We start from the raw sequence: 19,524 nt of genomic DNA, 5'->3' as shown, positions 1-19,524 counted from the left end.
ACCAGGATGGCCTGAGGGCGCTCTGCTTCTTCCTTGAACAGAGGCCCAACCAGTCCCCATCCACCACCACCCTCCTCCACCTGGCTGAACTTGTTCTCACATTGCACAACTTCTCCTTTGACTCCACTCATTTCCTCCAAATTAAAGGTGTTGCTATGGGTACCCGCATGGGTCCCAGCTATGCCTGCCTTTTCGTGGGACATGTGGAACACTCTTTGTTCCAGTCCTACTCGGGTCCCCTCCCTCACCTCTTTTTCCGGTACATTGATGACTGTATCAGTGCCGTTTCCTGCTCTCGCCCTGAACTAGACAATTTCATTCACTTTGCCTCCAATTTCCACCCTTCCCTCACCTTCACATGGTCCACCTCTGACTCATCCCCTCCCTTCCTCGACTTCTCTGTCTCCATCTCTGGGGATAGGCTATTGACAAACATTCACTACAAGCCCACTGACTCCCACAACTACCTGGACTACATTTCCTCCCACCCCGCCTCCTGTAAGGACTCTATTCCATTCTCCCAGTTTCTCCATCTCCGCCACATTTGCTCCAATGATGCCACCTTCCACACCAGTGCTTCCGACATATCTTCCTTTTTCCTCAACTGAGGATTCCCCTCTACCGTAGTTGACATGGCCCTCGACCATGTCCGTTCTATCTCCCGCACTTCTGCCCTCACCCCTGCCCCTCCCTCCCGGAACCACGATAGGGTTCCCCTGGTCCTCACCTTTCACCCCACCAGCCTCCACATTCAATGGATCATCATCCGCCATTTCCGCCACCTCCAACGTGATCCCACCACCAAACGCATCTTCCCCTCCCCTTTCAGCATTCCGTAGGGATTGCTCCCTCTGAGACACCCTAGTCCACTCCTCTATCACCCCCAGCACCCTTCCCCTTCGCCCGGCACCTTCCCGTGCAAGCGCAGGAGATGCAACACCTGCCCTTATACCTCCCCCCTTCCCACTGTCCAGGGCCCCAAACACCCCTTCCAGGTGAAACAGCGATTTACTTGTACTTATTGCAATCTAGTATACTGTATTCGCTGCTCACAATGTGGTCTCCTCTACATTGGGGAGACCAAACGCAGATTGGGTGACCACTTTGCGGAACACCTCCGTTCAGCCCATAAGGGTGACCCCGAGCTTCCGGTCACCTATCATTTCAATTCACCGCCCCATTCCCACTCAGACCTCACCGTACTCCGGCTCTTACATTGTTCCACAGAAGCCCAGCGTAAGCTCGAGGAACAGCACCTCATCTTCCGATTAGGCACTTTACAACCTTCCGGACTCAATATCGAGTTCAACAATTTCAGATCATAACCTCAGCCCCTTTCATATTTTTAGATATTTTTTATCCACACTTTTGGTTTGTGCCTTTTCCTTTTTTTTTTCTCTCTCACATGGCAGCTGTCTTTCATTCTGCCAGCGCATTTCACACTTCATCTAGAGCCATTGTTTGTTTCTTTACCATCTCGTCTCGCCTTGAATATCTTTTAATGTCTCGTCACCCCCCACAGACCTTCCCTTTTGTTCTTTCATCCCCTCCCCCATTTCCCAGCCCCCAAACTTGCTTTTTAATCTGTTTAATTTCCTGCTTTTTTCTAGTTCTGATGAAGGGTCTTCGATCTGAAACGTTAGCTCTGTTTCTCTCTCCACGGACGTTGCCTGGCCTGCTGAGTTTTTCCAGCGTTTTCTGCTGTTATTGAGAATAGGAATATGTACTCAAGGAGCCAGGGCTCGGTGTCTCACATGATTGGGTAGCAGAGAGGCAATCATATGATCTGCACCTTAAGCTGGTGGAACTATCATTCCAATGTTATGGAGTAGGTCTCTGCTATGTGCCAGCCTTGGGTCAGTGGTAACACTTTCACCTCGGAGTCAGAAGGTTATGGTTTCAAGCTCCACTTCAGAGACTTCAGAACATAATCTACACTAACACTTCAGTGCCCAAGTGAGGGGGGTGCTGCAGTGTTGGAGGTGCCATCTTACAGATGTGAGATCAAACTGAGGCCTTAACTGCCCTCTCAAGTGGATGTGAAAGTTCCTGCGATACTATTTGAATAGCCGGGGAGGTGTTGCAGCCAACATCTGTCCCTCAGCCAACATCATCCACAGATGCTGCCTGACCTGCTGAGTACTTCCAGCATTTTCTGTTTATATTTCGGATTTCCAGCATCCGCCGTATTTTAGCTTTGTATTTACCTCATTCGTTGATTCCGAAGTGCTTTGGGACCTCCCGAGGTTGTGAAAGATGCTATACAACAACAATTTGCATTTATGTAACTCCTTTATCATTGAAAAAACGTCCCAAGGCACTTAAATGTAAATCCCTTTCTTTACGGTCAGAAGGATAGTCAAAAGCATCATTGTTGGTGAATGTGCTGTGCAGCATGTGACTTGTTAGGAGTAACTGGTATCTGCTATTCACCTTGGGCTCAAACCTGTGCTTGTCAGTTAGCTAATGAACAACCTCCTTAGCAGGGAAGTAAGTGGGATATCTTTGGATCAAGGTGGCTTCAAGATGATGTGCCTGGCAATGCAAGTTTGGAATCAAGTCAACCCGCAAGACTCACTAGACCAAGGCTTGAATTGAGAAAACTGTTACTCCACGGCATTGACCACCCTGCCAGCACAGACTGGCTGGGCTGAATGGCCTCTTTCTGTGCTGTATATTCTATGTAACCTGGAGGGATAGAACTGTAACTGGCGGCTAGGATTATTTCCATGTGACTGCAGATAACCCTTCAAGCCAGTGCCCTGATGGATAGAATGGTCTGGCTGGACAAGCAGTGGGAAACTTAGCAGTGCTTGTTTTTGATCTCTCGATAGCTTGTTCTTAAACATCCTTAAATATGGTAATGAGCTTCTGTGCATGCCAGATTCTGAGTTGATCAAAGATATTTTTGACTTCTTATTTAATGTCCATGATCTTGGTTTTGCGAAGTTTCTCCTTTTTCTCATATCTTTCATCCCATCCTGTTACTGATTTATTCACTTTACATTCAGAATTTTACTAGACTGATTCCTGGGAGGAGGGTATTGTCCTATGAGGAGAGATTGAGTAAATTAGGCCTATATTCCCCACAATTTGAAAGAATGAGAGGTGGTCTCATTGAAGCATATAAAATTCTTAAGGGGCTTGACAGGGTAGATGCAGGGAGGATGTTTCCCCTGGCTGGAGAGTCTAGAACTATGGGTCATAGTCTCAGAATAAGGGGTCAGCCATTTAGGACTGAGATGAGGAGAAATGTCTTCGCTCAAAGGGATGTGAATCTTTGTAATTCTCCCCCCGAGAGGGCTGTGGATGCTCAGTCGTGGAGTATATTCAAGACAGAGATCGATAGATTTTTGGATATTAAGGGAATCAAGGGATATGGGGATAGTGCAGGAAAGTGGAGTTGAGGTAGAAGATCAGCCATGATCTTATTGAATGGCGGAGCAGGCTCATAGGGCCAAATAGCTTACTCCTGCTCCTATTTCTTATATTCTTATATTGAAATTCCTCATGATTATCACATTACAATTCCCTCCAGCCTCTCCTACTTGCTTACGCAAACCATTACGTACTTGTTCACCTTGAGCTGGCAGTTAATAGCAGTTGCCAATTATTACTTTGCTTCCCTTATCATGACTAATTTCTACATAAATTGCTTCCACGTATTGGTTTTCCAAAGAATTCTTCTATTTCTGTGTTAACCCTCAGCTTTGCAGAGCCCAGTCCAGGTCATATGGTTGGCATCGAGGTGGAACAAGGAATTGTCCCAATCTCCAGAGGTCAGTCCTGTTGTCTTTCTATTCCTTAAATTTGTGCAATTCTACTTTTCAGTTGCTGCTTCCTGCCAATCTGATCCTCAAGCAGGAGTTAAGCAATTTATTGAAGATAATTAGCTGTTAAACTGATTTAGATGATGATCTGGAATGCACTGCCTGAAAGGGTGCAGGACACGGATTCAATTGTAACTTTCAAAAGGGAATTGGATAAATAATTGATAAGAAAAAAATTCAGGGCTATGGGGAAAGAGCAGGGGAGTGGGACTAATCGGATAGCTCTTTCAAAGAGCCGGCTGAATGGCCTCTTTCTGTGCTGTATCACTCTGTCTTTGCAAAGACCTCAGTCCTGACTTGTACAGTGTCTGGGTGCAAGCCATGCTTTGGTGTCAGCAGATATTTTCTTATATATTACAGCAAGGTAATATTTCAAATTTAGTATTTATTGAATATTTTTGACAGAAGCTTGTTGTTACTATTTCTCTCAAACAATTGTGAATTTCTCAGTGATCAAAATCCAATCTTTTTTTAAAATTCATTGATGGGATGTGGGCGTCGCTGGCTAGGCCTGCATTTAGTGCCCATCCCTAATTGCCCTTGAGATGATGGTGGTGAGCCGCCTTCTTGAACCGCTGCAGTCCATATGGTGTAGGTACACCCACAATGCTGTTAGGAAGGGAGTTCCAGGATTTTGGCCCAGCGACAGTGAAGGAACGGCGATACAGGTCCAAGTTGGGATGGTGTGCGGCTTGGAGGGGAACTTGTAGGTGGTGATGTTCCCATGCGTCTGCTGCCCTTGTCCTCCTAAGTGGTAGAGGTCGCGGGTTTGGAAGGTGCTGTTGAAGGAGCTTTGGCGAGTTGCTGCAGTGCATCTTGTAGATGGTACACACTGCAGCCACAGTGCGCCGGTGGTGGAGGGAGTGAATGTTGAAGGTGGTGGATGGAGTGCCAATCAAGCGGGCTGCTTTATCCTGAATGGTGTCGAGCTTCTTGAGTGTTGTTGGAGCTGCACTCATCCAGGCAAGTGGAGAGTATTCCATCACACTCCTGACTTGTGCCTTGTAGATGGTTGAAAGGCTTTGGGGAGTCAGGAGGTGAGACACTCGCCGCAGAATTCCCAGCCTCTGGCCTGCTCTTGTAGCCACAGTATTTATATGGCTGGTCCAGTTCAGTTTCTGATCAATGGTAACCCCCAGGATGTTGATCGTGGGGGATTCAGCGATGGTAATGCCATTGAATGTCAAGGGGAGATGGTTAGAGTCTCACTTGTTGGAGATGGTCATTGCCTGGCACTTGTGTGGTGCGAATGTTACTTTCCACTTGTCAGCCCAAGTCTGATTGTTGTCCAGGTCTTGCTGCATATGGACACGGACTGCGTCAGTATCTGACGAGTCTCGAATGGTGCTGAACAGTGTGCAATCATCAGTGAACATCCCCACTTCTGACCTTATGATGGAGGGAAAGTCATTGATGAAACAGCTGAAGATGGTTGGGCCTAGGACACTGCCCTGAGGAACTCCTGCAGTGATGTCATGTGATTGAGATGAATGACCTCCAACAACCACAGCCAACTTCCTTTGTGCTAGGTATGATTCCAACCAATGGAGAGTTTTCCCCTTGATTCCCATTGACTTCAGTTTTGCTAGGGCTCCTTGATGCCACACTCTATCAAATGCTGCCTTGATGTCAAGGGCAGTCACTCTCACCTCACCTCTTGAGTTCAGCTCTTTTGTCCATGTTTGGACCAAGGCTGTAATGAGGTCAGGAGCTGAGTGGCCCTGGCGGAACCCAAACTGGGCGTCAGTTAGCAGGTTATTGCTGAGTAAGTGCCGCTTGATAGCACTGTCGACGACACCTTCCATCACTTTGCTGATGATTGAGAGTAGACTGATGGGACGGTAATTGGCCGGGTCGGATTTGTCCTGCTTTTTGTAGACAGGGCATACTTGGGCAATTTTCCACATTGCCGGGTAGATGCCAGTGTTGTAGCTGTACTGGAACAGCTTGGCTAGGGGCGCAGCTAGTTCTGGAGCAACACCAGTTTGCCTATCGTGCAAACAGATCAACGGAGGATGCAATCACAACTGCTCTACACTCTGCACTAAATCACTTAGATGGTAAAGAGACCTACATCAGAATGCTGTTCATAGACTACAGCTCAGCATTCAACACTATCGTCCCCAACAAGCTGGCCACCAAACTCCACACTCTTGGCCTGAACACGTCCCTCTGCAACTGGGCCCTGGACTTCCTAACAAACAGACCCCAGTCTGTCAAATTAGGTAACCACACCTCCCCCCCCCCGACCCTGAACACGGGGGCCCCACAAGGATGTGTGCTGAGCCCCCTCCTCTACTCCCTCTTCACCCACGACTGTGTGGCTGTTCATGGTTCCAACACCATCATCAAGTTTGCGGATGATACTACGGCAGTAGGCCAGATCACCAACAACGATGAGTCAGCCTACAGGGAGGAGGTCCAGCATCTCGTGAAGTGGTGCGCCGACAACAACCTGGCCCTTAACATCAAGAAAACCAAAGAAATCATTGTGGACTTCAGGAAGTCTAAAGGCGGAAGTCACACCCCCATTCACATCAATGGGGCTGTGGTGTAAAGGGTGGACAATTTTAAGTTCATCGGAGTCCACATCACGGAAGACCTCTCCTGGTCCCTCAATACCTCCTCTCTGGTGAAGAAGGCCCAGCAGCGCCTATATTTCCTAAGGAGGCTGAAGGGATGTAACCTGTCACCCCTGATCCTCTCTAACTTTTACCGCTGCACAATAGCGAGCATCCTGACGAATTGTATCACCGTATGGTATGGCAGCTGTAGCTACTATGACCGGAAAGCCCTGCAGCGGGTAGTCAAAACTGCCCAACGCATTACCGGCACCCGGCTACCGACCATAGAGCACATATACCAGAAACGCTGTTTACGGAGGTCACGGACCATCATCAAAGACCCTACCCACCCCAGCCACAGTCTGTTCACCCTCCTGCCATCTGGGAGACGCTACAGATGCATTCGCACCCGTACGACCAGATTTAGGAACAGCTTCTTTCCCAGGGCTGTCATCCTACTGAACTCCACAAATAAACTCTAAAGCCTGCACATCTGCCAATGCACTTTATTATGGTTATGTTTATGTTTATGTATTACAAGCCAAATGTATGTTGAATGTTTAAATGTCTTAATCTAAACGTACACTCTCGGGAGCCGCAAGCCTACATTTCGTTGTACTGCACTTGTGCACTAACAATGACAATAAAATTGATTATTATTATTATATTATAAGTCTTCAGTACTATTGCCGGAATGTTGTCAGGTCCCATAGCCTTTGCAGTATCCAGTGTCTTCAGCCGTTTCTTGACACCACGTGGAGTGAATTGAATAGGCTGAAGACTGGCATCTGTGATGCTGGGGACCTCAGGAGGAGGCCGAGATGGATCATCCACTCGGCACTTCTGGCTGAAGATAGTTGCAAATGCTTCAGCCTTGTCTTTTGCACTCACGTGCTGGGCTCCACCATCATTGAGGATGGGGATATTTTTGGAGCCTCCTCCTCCTGTTAACTGTTTAATTGTCCACCACCACTCAATTATTGCATCAGTTGCTGTCGATTATTCTGGCTGTTAGCTGGCAATGTTAAGGTCTCATTGAGCGACAGTACTGTATTGCCACGATTTATATGGATGATAAATAGCTTTGTATTCTTTATCATTTCATCAACCGTACTGTAAAGTCTTGCAAATCATAGTTGAGACTAAACATTCCTTCAATAAATCAATTCTTCTTAATGGTACATGATTCTATTGATTGACGATGGATAATTGAACGCTTAATGGGGAATTATTAACTTAAGCATTAACTTCAGATACCCAATTAATGAGCTAGATGGAAATTGTCGGTTATTGCATGATTGAGGCAATCCTTGTGCACTGTGTTTAAAGAGAGCTTGTATTAAGTTCACAGATGGAAATCAGCTGCTATATATCCTGTTCTTCCCAATGTCCCACTCAATCTTCACTCCTGTCCTTGCTGATCTACATTGGCTTGCTGTTTCCCAACACATTAACTTCTGTTTTCAGATCCTTTCATGGTCTTATTCCAACCTGTCTAGACAACCTCCTCCAGACTTATATCCCCGCTGGTACTCTCCAACTCTGTGCATCCCTGTGTGTCTCCTCCCTGCCTTTGTCCCATTGATGGAACAATTTGGCCCTAATGTCCAGAAATCCTTCAACCTTTCGACCACTTCTCTTTCACATTTAAAAGCCTTCCCAAAACCCAGGTTGTTGACCAACTCCTAACGCTCACACTCTGGCTTGACATCTACTCCTTTATTCCTTTGCTTTGTTTATTTGTCTTTTCCCCTTTATAAATTTGCCTGGGATGCTCTCTATATTACAGGTACCAAATAAATACAAATTACTGTTACTAAATTAAGAATAAACTGATAAATAAGAGACATAGACAAATTAAGTGAGTGGGCAAAACTGTCGCAAATGGCGAGGTGTGGGGAACTGTGAGGTCATCTACTTTGGACGCAAGAAAGATAAATTGCAGTTTTTTCTAAATGGTGAGAAGCAAGGAGCTCTGGAGGAGCAAAGAGATTTGGGTTTCCATGTACACAAATCACTTAAAGCTAGTGGGTAGGTACTAAAAGGCTAATGGAATGTTGGCCTTACTTCAAGGAGACTGGAATACAAAGGGGAGGAGGTTATGCTTCAGTTGTATATAGCCTTGGTCAGACCCCATCTGGAGTACTGCGTTCAGTCATTGCGGAGACAAAGTCCCGTCTTCACACTGAGGACACCCTCCATCGTGTTGTGTGGCACTACCACCGTGCTAAATGGAATAGGTTCAGAACAGATCTAGAAGCTCAAAACTGGGCATCCATGAGGCGCTGTGGGCCATCAGCAGCAGCAGAATTGTATTCTACCGCAATCTGTAACCTCATGGCCCAGCATATCCCTCACTCTACCATTACCATCAAGCCAGGGGACCGACCCTGGTTCAATAAGGAGTGCAGAAGAGCATGCCAGGAGCAGCACCAGGCGTACCTAAAAATGAGGTGCCAACCTGGGGAAGCTGCAACACAGGACTACATGCATACTAAAAAGCAGAAGCAGCATACTATAGACAGGGCTAAGCGGTCCCACAATCAACGGATCAGATCAAAGCTCTGCAGTCCTGCCACATCCAGTCGTGAATGGTGGTGGATAATTAAACAACTAATGGGAGGAGGAGGCTCCATGAATATCCCCATCCTCAATGAAGTGAAAAAGACAAGGCTGAAGCGTTTGCAACCATCTTCAGCCAGAAGTGCCGAGTGGATCATTCGGCCTACTCCTGAGGTCCCCACCATCACAGAAGCCAGTCTTCAGCCAATTCGATTCACTCCACATGAAATCAAGAGCGCATTGGATACAGCAAAGGCTGTGGGCCCCGACAACATCCCGGCTATCGTACTAAAGACTTGTGCTCCAGAACTAGCCGTGCATCTAGCCAAGCTGTTCCAGTACAACTACAACACTAGCATCTATCCGACAATGTGGAAATCTGCCCAGGTATGTCCTGTCCACAAAAAGCAGGACAACTCCAACCCGGCCAATTACCGCCCCATCAGTCTACTCTCAATCATCAGCAAAGTGATGGAAGGTGTCATCGACAGTGCTATCAAGCGGCACTTACTCACCAATAACCTGCTCACTGATGCCCAGTTTGGGTTCCGCCAAGACCACTTGGCTCCTGACCTCATTACAGCCTTGGACAAAGGAGCTGAATTTCAGAGGTGAGGTGAGAGTGACTGCCCTTGACATCAAGGTAGCATTTGACCGAGTGTGGCATGAAGGAGCCCTAGTAATATTGAAGTCAATGGGAATCGGGGGGAAAACTCTCCACTAGCTGAAGTCATACCTAGCATAAAGGAAGATGGTTGTGGTGGTTGAAGGTCAATCATCACAGCCCAGGACATCGATGCAGGAGTTCCTCAGGGCAGTGTCCTTGGCCCAACCATCTTCAGCTGCTTCATCAATGAGCTTCCCTCCAACATAAGGTCAGAAATGGGGATGTTTGCTGATGACTGCATAGTGTTCAGCGCCATTCACAACTCCTCAGATAATGAAGCAGTCCATGCCTGCATGCAACAAGACCTGGATGACATTCAGGCTTGGGCTGATAAGTGGCAGGTAACATTCCTGCCACAGAAGTGCCCGGCAATGACTATCTCCAACAAGCGAGAATCTAACCACCTCCCCTTGACATTGAACGGTATTACCATCGCCGAATCCCCCACCATCAACATCCTGGGGTCACCATTGACCAGAATCTTAACTGGACCAGCCACATAAATAATATGACAAGAGCAGGTCAGAGGCTAGGTATTCTGTGGTGATTGTCTCACCTCCTGATTCCCCAAAGCCTTTCCACCATCTACAAGGCACAAGTAAGGAGTGTGATGGAATACTCTTCACTTGCCTGGATGAGTGCAGCTCCAACAACACTCAAGAAGCTCGAAACCATCCAGGACAAAGCAGCCCGCTTGATTGGTACCCCATCCACCACATTTACTCCCTCCACCACTGGCGTACCGTGGTTGCAGTGTGTACCATCTACAAGACGCACTGCAGCAACTCACCAAGGCTTCTTCGGCAGCACCTCCCAAACCCACGATCTCCACCACCTAGAAGGATAAGGGCAGCAGGTGCATGGGAACATCAGCACCTCCAAGTTCCCCTCCAAGTCACACACCATCCTGACTTGGGAGTATATCGCCGATCCTTCATCGTCGCTGGATCAAAACCCTGGAACTCCCTCCCTAAAAGCACTGTGGGAGTTCCCTCACCACACGGACTGCAGCGGTTCAAGAAGGCGGCTCACCACCACCTTCTCAAGGGCAATTAGGGATGGGCAATAAATGCTGGCCTTGCTAGCGACGCCCACATCCCATAAACGAATAAAAAAATCATTCCGGGCACCGCATCTCAGGAAAGTATATTGAAAAGAAGGAAAGAAAGACTTACATTTATATAGCACCTTTCACGACCACCGGACGTCTCAAAATGCTTTACAGCCAATGAAGTACTTTTGAAGTGTAGTCACTGTTATAATGCTGGTCCTGGAAGGGGTGCAGCGCAGATTCACCAGAATGATAATGAGGTTTAAAGTGTTAAATTATGAAGACAGGTTGCACAAACTAATGGGGTGATAAAATTGAGCTGTTTAAAATGATGAAAGGATTTGATAGGGTAGATATGGAGAAACTAATTCCTCTGATGCGGGAGGATCCAGAAGAAGGGATTATGACCTTAAAATTAGAGCATTTTTTTCACACAATGGGTAGTAGAAATCCGGAACTCTCTTCCCAAAAAGCTGTGGATGCTGGGACAATTGAAGAGCAATAGGGCACTAATTTTGGGTGTTTTTAACTATCTAAGGATAGAGTGGAGTGAAGGTAATGTGGGGAATGCTTTTTAGAATGGATCCATGAATGATTCCTAGATTGTGATATGTGGCTGCATTGAGTACTACCTACACTGCAGCAAGTCGCCAAGGCTTCTTCGACAGCTCCTCCCAAACCCGCGACCTCTACCACCTAGGACAGGGGCAGGAGGTGCATGGGAACACCATCACCTCTAAGTTTTGCTGCAAGTCACACACCATCAATGATATCGATAGACTTTTGTTAGGTAAGGGTATTACGGGACATGGAGCAAAGGTGGGTAAATGGGTTTGAGGTACGGATCAGCCATGATCCAATAGAATGGGGGAACAGGCTCGAGAAGCTGAATGGCCTACTTCAGTTCCTATGTTCCTATTAGAGCCCCTTCCCTTTTCTCTTCATTATCTTTTTTTAATACTCCAGCTGAGGCTTAACCAGTGATTTATAAAGGTTTACCATAACTTCCTTGTTTTTGTACTCTGTGCCTCTGTTTATAAAGCCAAGGATCCCGTTTGCTTTTTTAACAGCCTTCTCTATTTGTCCTGCCACCTTCAAAGATTTGTGTACATACAGCCCCAGGTCTCTCTGTTCCCGCACCCCCCTTTAAAAATTGTACCATTTATTTTATATTGCCTCTCCTCATTCTTCCTACCAAAATGTATCACTTTACACTTCACTATGTTAAAATTCATCTGCCCGTTTCACCAGTCTGACTACGTCCTCCTGATGTCTGTTACTACCCTCCTCATTGTTTACTACATTTGCAAGTTTCATGTCATCTGCAAACTTTGAAATTATGCCCTGTATAACCAAGTCTAGGTCATAAATATATACATATATCAATGTCATTATTTGAACATGAAAAATACTCAAGAAAAGGAGTAAATAGTTGGCGTGTTTTATTTATTGTTAACCATTATTCCAAGTTTTGGCATTATTTCACATTAATCTTAAAGCATCTGTACATGACTGAAAATCTTTACAAGTTATAATTTCTATCTATTTAGCATTAAAAGATGATTGTATTCAATGTATATAGGCATCGAGCTTCAGGTAACAATTCAGGGTCTTGTGTCGGTGATCAGGTTTTCCCGGAGGCACACGTTAATCTGAAGAGAAGATGATGCTGATGTCACACATGGGATCCATGGCACAGCTCTCTGTAACAGGGGAACACGAAATAGAATTACATAGAATGTACAGCACAGAAACAGGCCATTCGGCCCAACTAGTCTGAGCTGGTTTTTATGCACCACACGAGTCTCCTCCCATTCTATTTACTTTTCAGCCTATCTTTCTATTCCCTTTTCTCTCATGTACTCGTCTAGTTTCCTTTTGAAAGCATCTAAGCTATTTGCCTCAACCATGTCCTGTGGTAGTGAGTTCCACATTCTAACCAAGTAAAGAATTTTTTCCTTATTTCCCTGTGGATTGACCAGGGTCTTAAAGTATTCACAAATCTAAAAGGGATATTAATGTAAGTTCCATGTCTCAGGAAACAACATGAACTACCTTTATGGCTTAAATGAATTCCATGCAAATAGTTTATGAGTAAATCATCTAAAAATAGAAATACAGTACGTTTGTAGATTGAGAATTTAATCCTAGTACATTGGGGCTGATTTTAACTTTTGATGGAGGCAGAAAATGGGCGGAAGTGGACCGGCCACCTGTTGTACACCCAGCCTGATCGTCCTTTCCCTTGAAGTGAATAGAAAGGAAAAGGTTGTAGAACAGGCAGCCAGTCCACTACTGCTTGGTTTCTGCCTCCACCAAGAATTAAAATCAGGCCAAATTATCTTTACAAAACAAATCTAATTGCTTATTCATCATTACAAACTCATGTATAGGGATAGAATTATGGACATCTTTATGGTCTGGGAACAAAGCATCATTCTGGGTGGGGACGGTGGGGGGGAGGAATTGCACGGTCGAGGCCTCTGGTGGGGCTCTATAACGGGTGTGCTATCCGCCACACCTGACTTTCATCTTTACACCCAGGTGGTAAGAAAGTCTAGCCCACTTTTATTTGGGATGAACTTTAAAGGTAACTGTATTGGCTCCACTGCTATATAAGACAGTAAACAATATAAAAGAAGTTAAATCCGGAACAGTCCCTCAAATTAAGCTATGGCCATAAGACAAGAGAGTCCAAACTAGGGAAACGCAAATTTCAGGATACATACAAAACATGTGAAAAGAAAAGAAAGACTTACATTTATATAGCGCCTTTAACGACCACCGCACGTCCCAAAGCGCTTTACAGTCAATGAAGTAATTTTTGAAGTGTAGGCACTGTCGTAATGTAGGAAACATGGCAGCCAAATTGCGCACAGCAAGCTCCCACAAACAGCAATGTGATAATGACCAGATCATCTGTTTTTTTATGTTGATTGAGGGATAAATATTGGTCAGGAGACAAAGGAAAAGCTAGGATAATGGGAGGATAACCATGGAATAAATTTCAAACTGATATAGTGCTGGGGAGACTGCAGGTTCCACTGGATGGTTGAGCTGAATGGCCTCACTAGCAACAAGCACAGATCTAAAACTCGGGGTGACAGTGTTATAACCTTTTCTCTGACCCGCTCACTCTCATGTCTAGTGGGTTCCACAACACAACTAAAGCTCGGAAAATTACCCTTTTTGGTCCTCTGAATTTGAGGGTTTGCACTTTAATGAAATAAATGGCATTTCCTCGAAACAATGTGGATTGAGGGGCCAGCAACTCACCCTCAGTGCAGCAGATTCCTGATGAGGCACATTTCCCGCCGTTTCTACCACAGAGTCTGCCAGCAGGTTCACAAGGGGAAGGCAGGTAGTCTTCCTTCTGACACCTCATTGTCTCAGAGGTTCCAATGTAGCAGCCAATCTCCTCCCCGCAGCAAATACTGGCTCCAAAGCAATGGCCCCTATTACTAGGACCACATGGCATACACTGGGAAAGAATAGAAAAGGGATTGTGTCAGTGGTGTCAGTAGAACTCCAGATCCAAATACAGCTAAATAATTCTTACAATGTCACTGATTTCCAAAGGCAATATGTTAAACATACAACTTGATTCTACTTATTCAAGCACCTAATTAAAATTTCAAGGAGCGATTTATATTGCGGTGCTATCGAAACCTCAGTAAATTTCACTATACTGCTTAGTTGTAATGGACGTCTTGTCATAATATATCACTGATTCCATCTTGTTGAAAAACCACTGATAAAAAGAACCACTTTACCAAACCTCTGTTAGTTAGTAATAACAAGGTTTCACAAATATCCTAAACCCAGAATATATCAAAATATACCTCAAACTCCCTTTAAAATCCAAACCACTGTTGAGGCAACATTACACCATGCTTAATACGGTTGCATGCCATTTAAGAATCTTTAGGAACAGGCTAAGTCCATTATGCATATTAAACCCTGTTCCTGTTCAAGATCAGCCCTGCTTATCTACCTCTAAGCCCGGTCAATCTCCAGCAACACATAAACCTGCCGCTTCAATCCATTTATACAACCTTCGGTGATGGCCGTCCAGAGTAACCTATTCCACGTGCTAATAACTCTTTGAGTAAAGATAGTTGCACCCCAAATCTTTTGCCACTGTGAATAATTTGGCTGAATTAACTTTGTCATAATTTGAAAATTTCAATTAGATCACCTCAGATTCTCTCATTCTACAAAAATGCACGGCCAACTTCCTTAATTTTTGCTTATATAAAATAAATTTCCAGTTACCACAATCACCTTTGTTGTTCTGACACACTTTCAATGCCACTTTTTTGTCAGGCACATGCGAGGTGAGGATGTTTACACGATGGTTTGGTAGGTTCGACTAAGAGGTGATTTGTATTAGGGTTGGATAGAGAAAAAACTGCCAATTACTCTTTAATAAATGTCCTTTAAAAAAAAAAGTTTTATCTTCTGTCCTCATTTCCACCATTCTTCTTGTTATCTGACATTAAAAGATTTTAAAACCCAACAGATTGGTTGTAATATTTAAACTGCAAGTGCCATTATCCAACATACCAGCTCCACTGGGAATAACACATCTCAAGGCAGCTCAGGGCAGTATTCCCTGGAACGCTAGCACTCGGGGTCTAAGATCACATGCTGGAGCCTCAGGAAAGAAATGTGGTTTTGTTTTCAATATGTTTGTTTTGTGAGGGAATCTGGTCACTGATTCCTACACCACGGCCAATTGGTCAGATGAAGTGACCTCAGTTAAGAGCCATACTCAGTTAATGCTATCAACGTGGAGCTTCCTAATGTTGTATGCGAGGTCTTCAAATATTGAGTTAAGAACATAAGAACATAAGAAATAGGAGCAGGAATAGGCCACTTGGCCCCTCGAGCCTGCTCCGCCATTCAATAAGATCATGGCTGATCTTGGGCTCAAAGCCACTTCCCTGCCCGCTCCCCATGTTGCAGAGTTAACATAACAGAACCATTTGGGGAAAAGCCAATGTTTATTCATTAGGTCAAACGACTGTTACTGTTCAGCAGTTTGTAAACAAACTTGACAAAGAAAGCTGTGCCTTACCTGTCTGATCTCCATGTCCATGATGGATCTTTTGCCTCCGAGGGGGCAATTGTTAATGTAACAAGCTGAAGAGAAGGAGATGAGGCAGAGGAGACAAAGTGCGAGGCAGGTGGAGTGCATGATGTTCTACCAGTAAATCTGGACTCAGGAAACCTTTCAAACTGCACTGAGAATTTATGAATCCTGTCCGTATTTATACCCTCGAACAAAGCTTCAGAGTGCGGAGATGCTACCATTTCGCTAATTTAGCACATGATGAATATATTTTCTAAACTATTGTAATGAACACAAGTACAGTGCCACTCACGATTCACCTGAGGTCAGTCCATAACCTCAACCAGTGTTTTATTTTTATAATAGGTCTTAATTTATTCAACAACATGAGTGCAGGCCATTCCAATCTGAATATCATTTTTCAATTAAATGTTACTTTTTTAATCCAATACAAAGAGATAATTGTAGTAAAGGCTAAGGCTAAAATTAACAGTACAAATTGCTAGAATTCAGAAAAAAGTTTTGGGGCTGGAAGAAAAATTCTGGGGATGATTAAGTAGCAAGTGGGACTGAATAGTATCACAGAAGAGTTATACTATTCAGTTACACAAGGCCAGCATTTATTGCCCATCCCTAATTGCCCTGGAGAAGGTGGTGGTGAGCCACCTTCTTAAACTGCTGCAGTTCATGTGGTGATGGTACCACCACAGTGCTGTTAGGGAGGGAGTTCCAGGATTTTGACCCAGCGACGATAAAGGAATGGTGTGTGACGTGGAGGGGAACTTGGAAGTGGTGGTGTTCCCATGCGCCTGTTGCCCTTGTTGTAACGTCCGTGTGTAATTGAGACACGGACTGCAGGAGTTGGTTATAACAGGTGTTTACTGAATGGAGACAAAACTGGAACTACTATACAAAGTTGCTGCACAGGCTTATATACTGGGGTGGTCACTACTGGTACTGCAGTATACAGGGGCTGCAGAATATAATTCCTTCTTCAAAGTACATACACTACAATTCCTCCCCTTTTAGCTAAACAGTACATAACATTCGATTAATAATTAAATAACATATTTACAATTACAGTTGCTATATACATTAGCTGAAGTTAAGCAATTATAAATTTAGTCTTTGAGGAGGCTTCCTGATTCTGTCCAGGTAACTCCTCTTTGGGGTATCAGGTTCTTCTGGCAAAGTTGATTCGGGATCAACGTCGTTGTTTGGTTCGTCTGCTTCCAATATCACCGATTCTGAGGTAGATGCAATTGGTACTTCGGTTTCATCACAAGGTGTATCGGATCGTGGTGTGGATTTGATGTTTTCCAGTGACTCTAGAATCTGGTCAGCATGGCGTCTTACAATGCTCTCTCCAACGCCCACGGTATACATTAGAGGTCCTTGCCGTGTGCAGATCGTTCCTGGCTGCCATTTCTCTGTGCGGTAGTCCCGGGCCAAAACTGGTTGACCTATCTTAAAACTCCTGGTTGGCCTTTCATTCGTATTCTGAAACTGCCTGTTCTCCACATCTCTTCTGATGTTTGGCTTAACCAAATCCAAGCGGCATCTTAGTCTTCGATTGAAGAACATCATGGCTGGAGTTTGGTTGGTAACCGCATGTGTCGCATTCCAGTAGGCAAAAAAGAAGTTATCCACCTTGTGTTGTAGGGGTATGTCTTCATTACACATTGCCTTGATAGCCTTCTTGAATGTTTGAACGAACCTCTCAGCCAATCCATTGATGGCTGGATGATATGGGGCGGATGTGTAATGCTTAACACCATTGTTCTTTAAGAACCTCCGGAACTCTTCAGACACAAACTGTGGTCCATTGTCGGAGCAAATCTGTTCAGGCAACCCATTTCTGGCGAATATGGTTCGTAAGACTGTGATGGTTTTTTCTGTGGTGGTTGAGGACATTTTTATTACCTCTGGCCACTTTAAATGTGCATCCACTGCAATTAAAAACATCGAGTCCATAAATGGACCAGCAAAATCAATGTGTACCCTTTGCCATGGAGATGAGGGCCACTCCCATGGATGTAGAGGGGCTTGTGGTGGGGCGTTTTGGACCTTCTGGCATCCTGTACAGCTCTTGGTCATCTCTTCGATTTCTCTATCGATTCCCAGCCACCACACAAACGCTCTGGCTAAGTTCTTCATTTTTACCCCTCCCAGATGACCCTCATGAAGCTCATTGAGCACTCTATCCTTCAATTTGGGTGGAATTACTACTCTGGATCCACACATCAAGGTTCCTCGGCACACTGACAGCTGTTCTCTTCTCGGCGAGAATGCTGGCAACAGTGGTTCGCCATGTGCTGGCCATCCCTTCACCGTTAAATCATAGACCCTGGAGAGTGTCGGGTCATTTCGTGTTTCCTTTTCTATGTTTGCATTCGTCACAGGTAGACATTCGACTATGGTCGAGTGGAATATCTCCACAGGACCCACTGCAGGTGCTTCTTCCACCGTCGGCAACGGTAGGCACGACAATCCATCAGCATTCCCATGCTGTTTAGTTCCTTTGTACTCGATGTCATATTGGTGTGCCCCTAGGGAAAGGGACCACCTCTGTAGCCGTTGTGCTGTCATTATCGGGATACCCTTCTTAGGGTTGAAAATGGAGACAAGAGGTTGATGATCAGTTAGTAGAGTAAATTTCTGTCCGTGCAGGTAGTGATTGAACTTCTTCACCCCCCACACCAGGCTGAGGGCCTCTCTGTCAATCTGGGCGTAGTTACACTCGGCTGCAGTTAACAAGCGTGACGCAAAAGCTATCGGCCTCTCTGAACCATCAAGGGATTTATGTGACAGTACCGCTCCAACGCCGTAGAGAGACGCATCACACGCCAGTCTTATTGGTAGTGATGGGTTGTAGTGAACCAATACTTCTCTTGAAGTGATCAGGCCTTTACACTTCTGAAAGGCCCGCTTACATTCATCGCTCCATTTCCATGCTACTCCAGTTTGTAGCAGGGCGTTCAGTGGGTGCAGAATTGTGGACAAATTCGGCAAAAACTTATGGTACTAATTCACCAATCCGAGGAATGACCTCAGTTGCGACACATTTTCAGGCGCAGGAGCCTTAACTACCGCTTCAATTTTGTCAGGGGACTTATGTAACCCCTCTTCATCAATCACGTGGCCACTATACGATATTTGTTTCTTAAAAAACTCGCACTTGGGGTGTTTGGCTCGTAGCCCATGTTCTCTTAGTCTAGTGAGCACCTGCTCTAGGTTGGCAAGGTGTTCACTGTCATTTTCACCTGTCACTAGGATGTCGTCCAAGTAACACTGAGTCCCCGGAATCCCTTGCAGGACTTGTTCCATCGCTCTTTGCCATATAGCCGGAGCTGATGCAACTCCGAATACCAGTCGATTATACTGGTAAAGACCTTTGTGAGTGTTTATCGTGAGATATTTCCCAGAGGATTCTTCAACCTCCATCTGCAAATATGCTTGCGCTAGGTCAATTTTTGTAAAACGTTTCCCTTCAGATAGTGAGGCGAAAATATCTTCTATCCTCGGAAGAGGATACTGTACTGTGTGAAGGACTGGGTTCACAGTCACCTTGAAGTCCCCACAGGTGCGAACCTTCCTTGGCTCCTCAGACTTATTGTTTAACGTTTTCTTCATGACAGGAACGATGGGTGTCGCCCACTCGCTCCGGTCTACCTTAGTTAGCACGCCTGCATTCTCCAGATTCTCCAGCTCTGCCTCGACGGCTGGGCGAATTGCATACGGTACCGGTCTTGCTTTGAAAAACTTGGGAATTGCAT

At 45.2% G+C, this 19,524-nt stretch overlaps 1 protein-coding gene across 1 annotated transcript; it reads right to left on the bottom strand.

Annotated features, from left to right (window-relative positions):
- Positions 1-12,321: 12,321 nt before the first annotated feature.
- LOC147123680 (neurophysin 1-like) lies at positions 12,322-15,874 on the bottom strand. Its single transcript, XM_086004862.1, has 3 exons — positions 15,755-15,874; positions 13,951-14,155; positions 12,322-12,377 (listed from the first exon to the last, which is right to left on the bottom strand). Exons 1-3 carry the CDS (start codon positions 15,872-15,874, stop codon positions 12,322-12,324), a joined length of 381 nt encoding a protein of 126 aa, XP_085860988.1.
- Positions 15,875-19,524: the final 3,650 nt, after the last annotated feature.

Source organism: Somniosus microcephalus, chromosome 2, assembly GCF_052327205.1.
Source record: "Somniosus microcephalus isolate GS21.2 chromosome 2, FLI_Smic_1.0, whole genome shotgun sequence".
NCBI classification, from domain to species: domain Eukaryota; kingdom Metazoa; phylum Chordata; class Chondrichthyes; order Squaliformes; family Somniosidae; genus Somniosus; species Somniosus microcephalus.
Note: the sequence above shows the minus strand (reverse complement) of the source record. Positions and strands in the feature narration are given on the sequence as shown.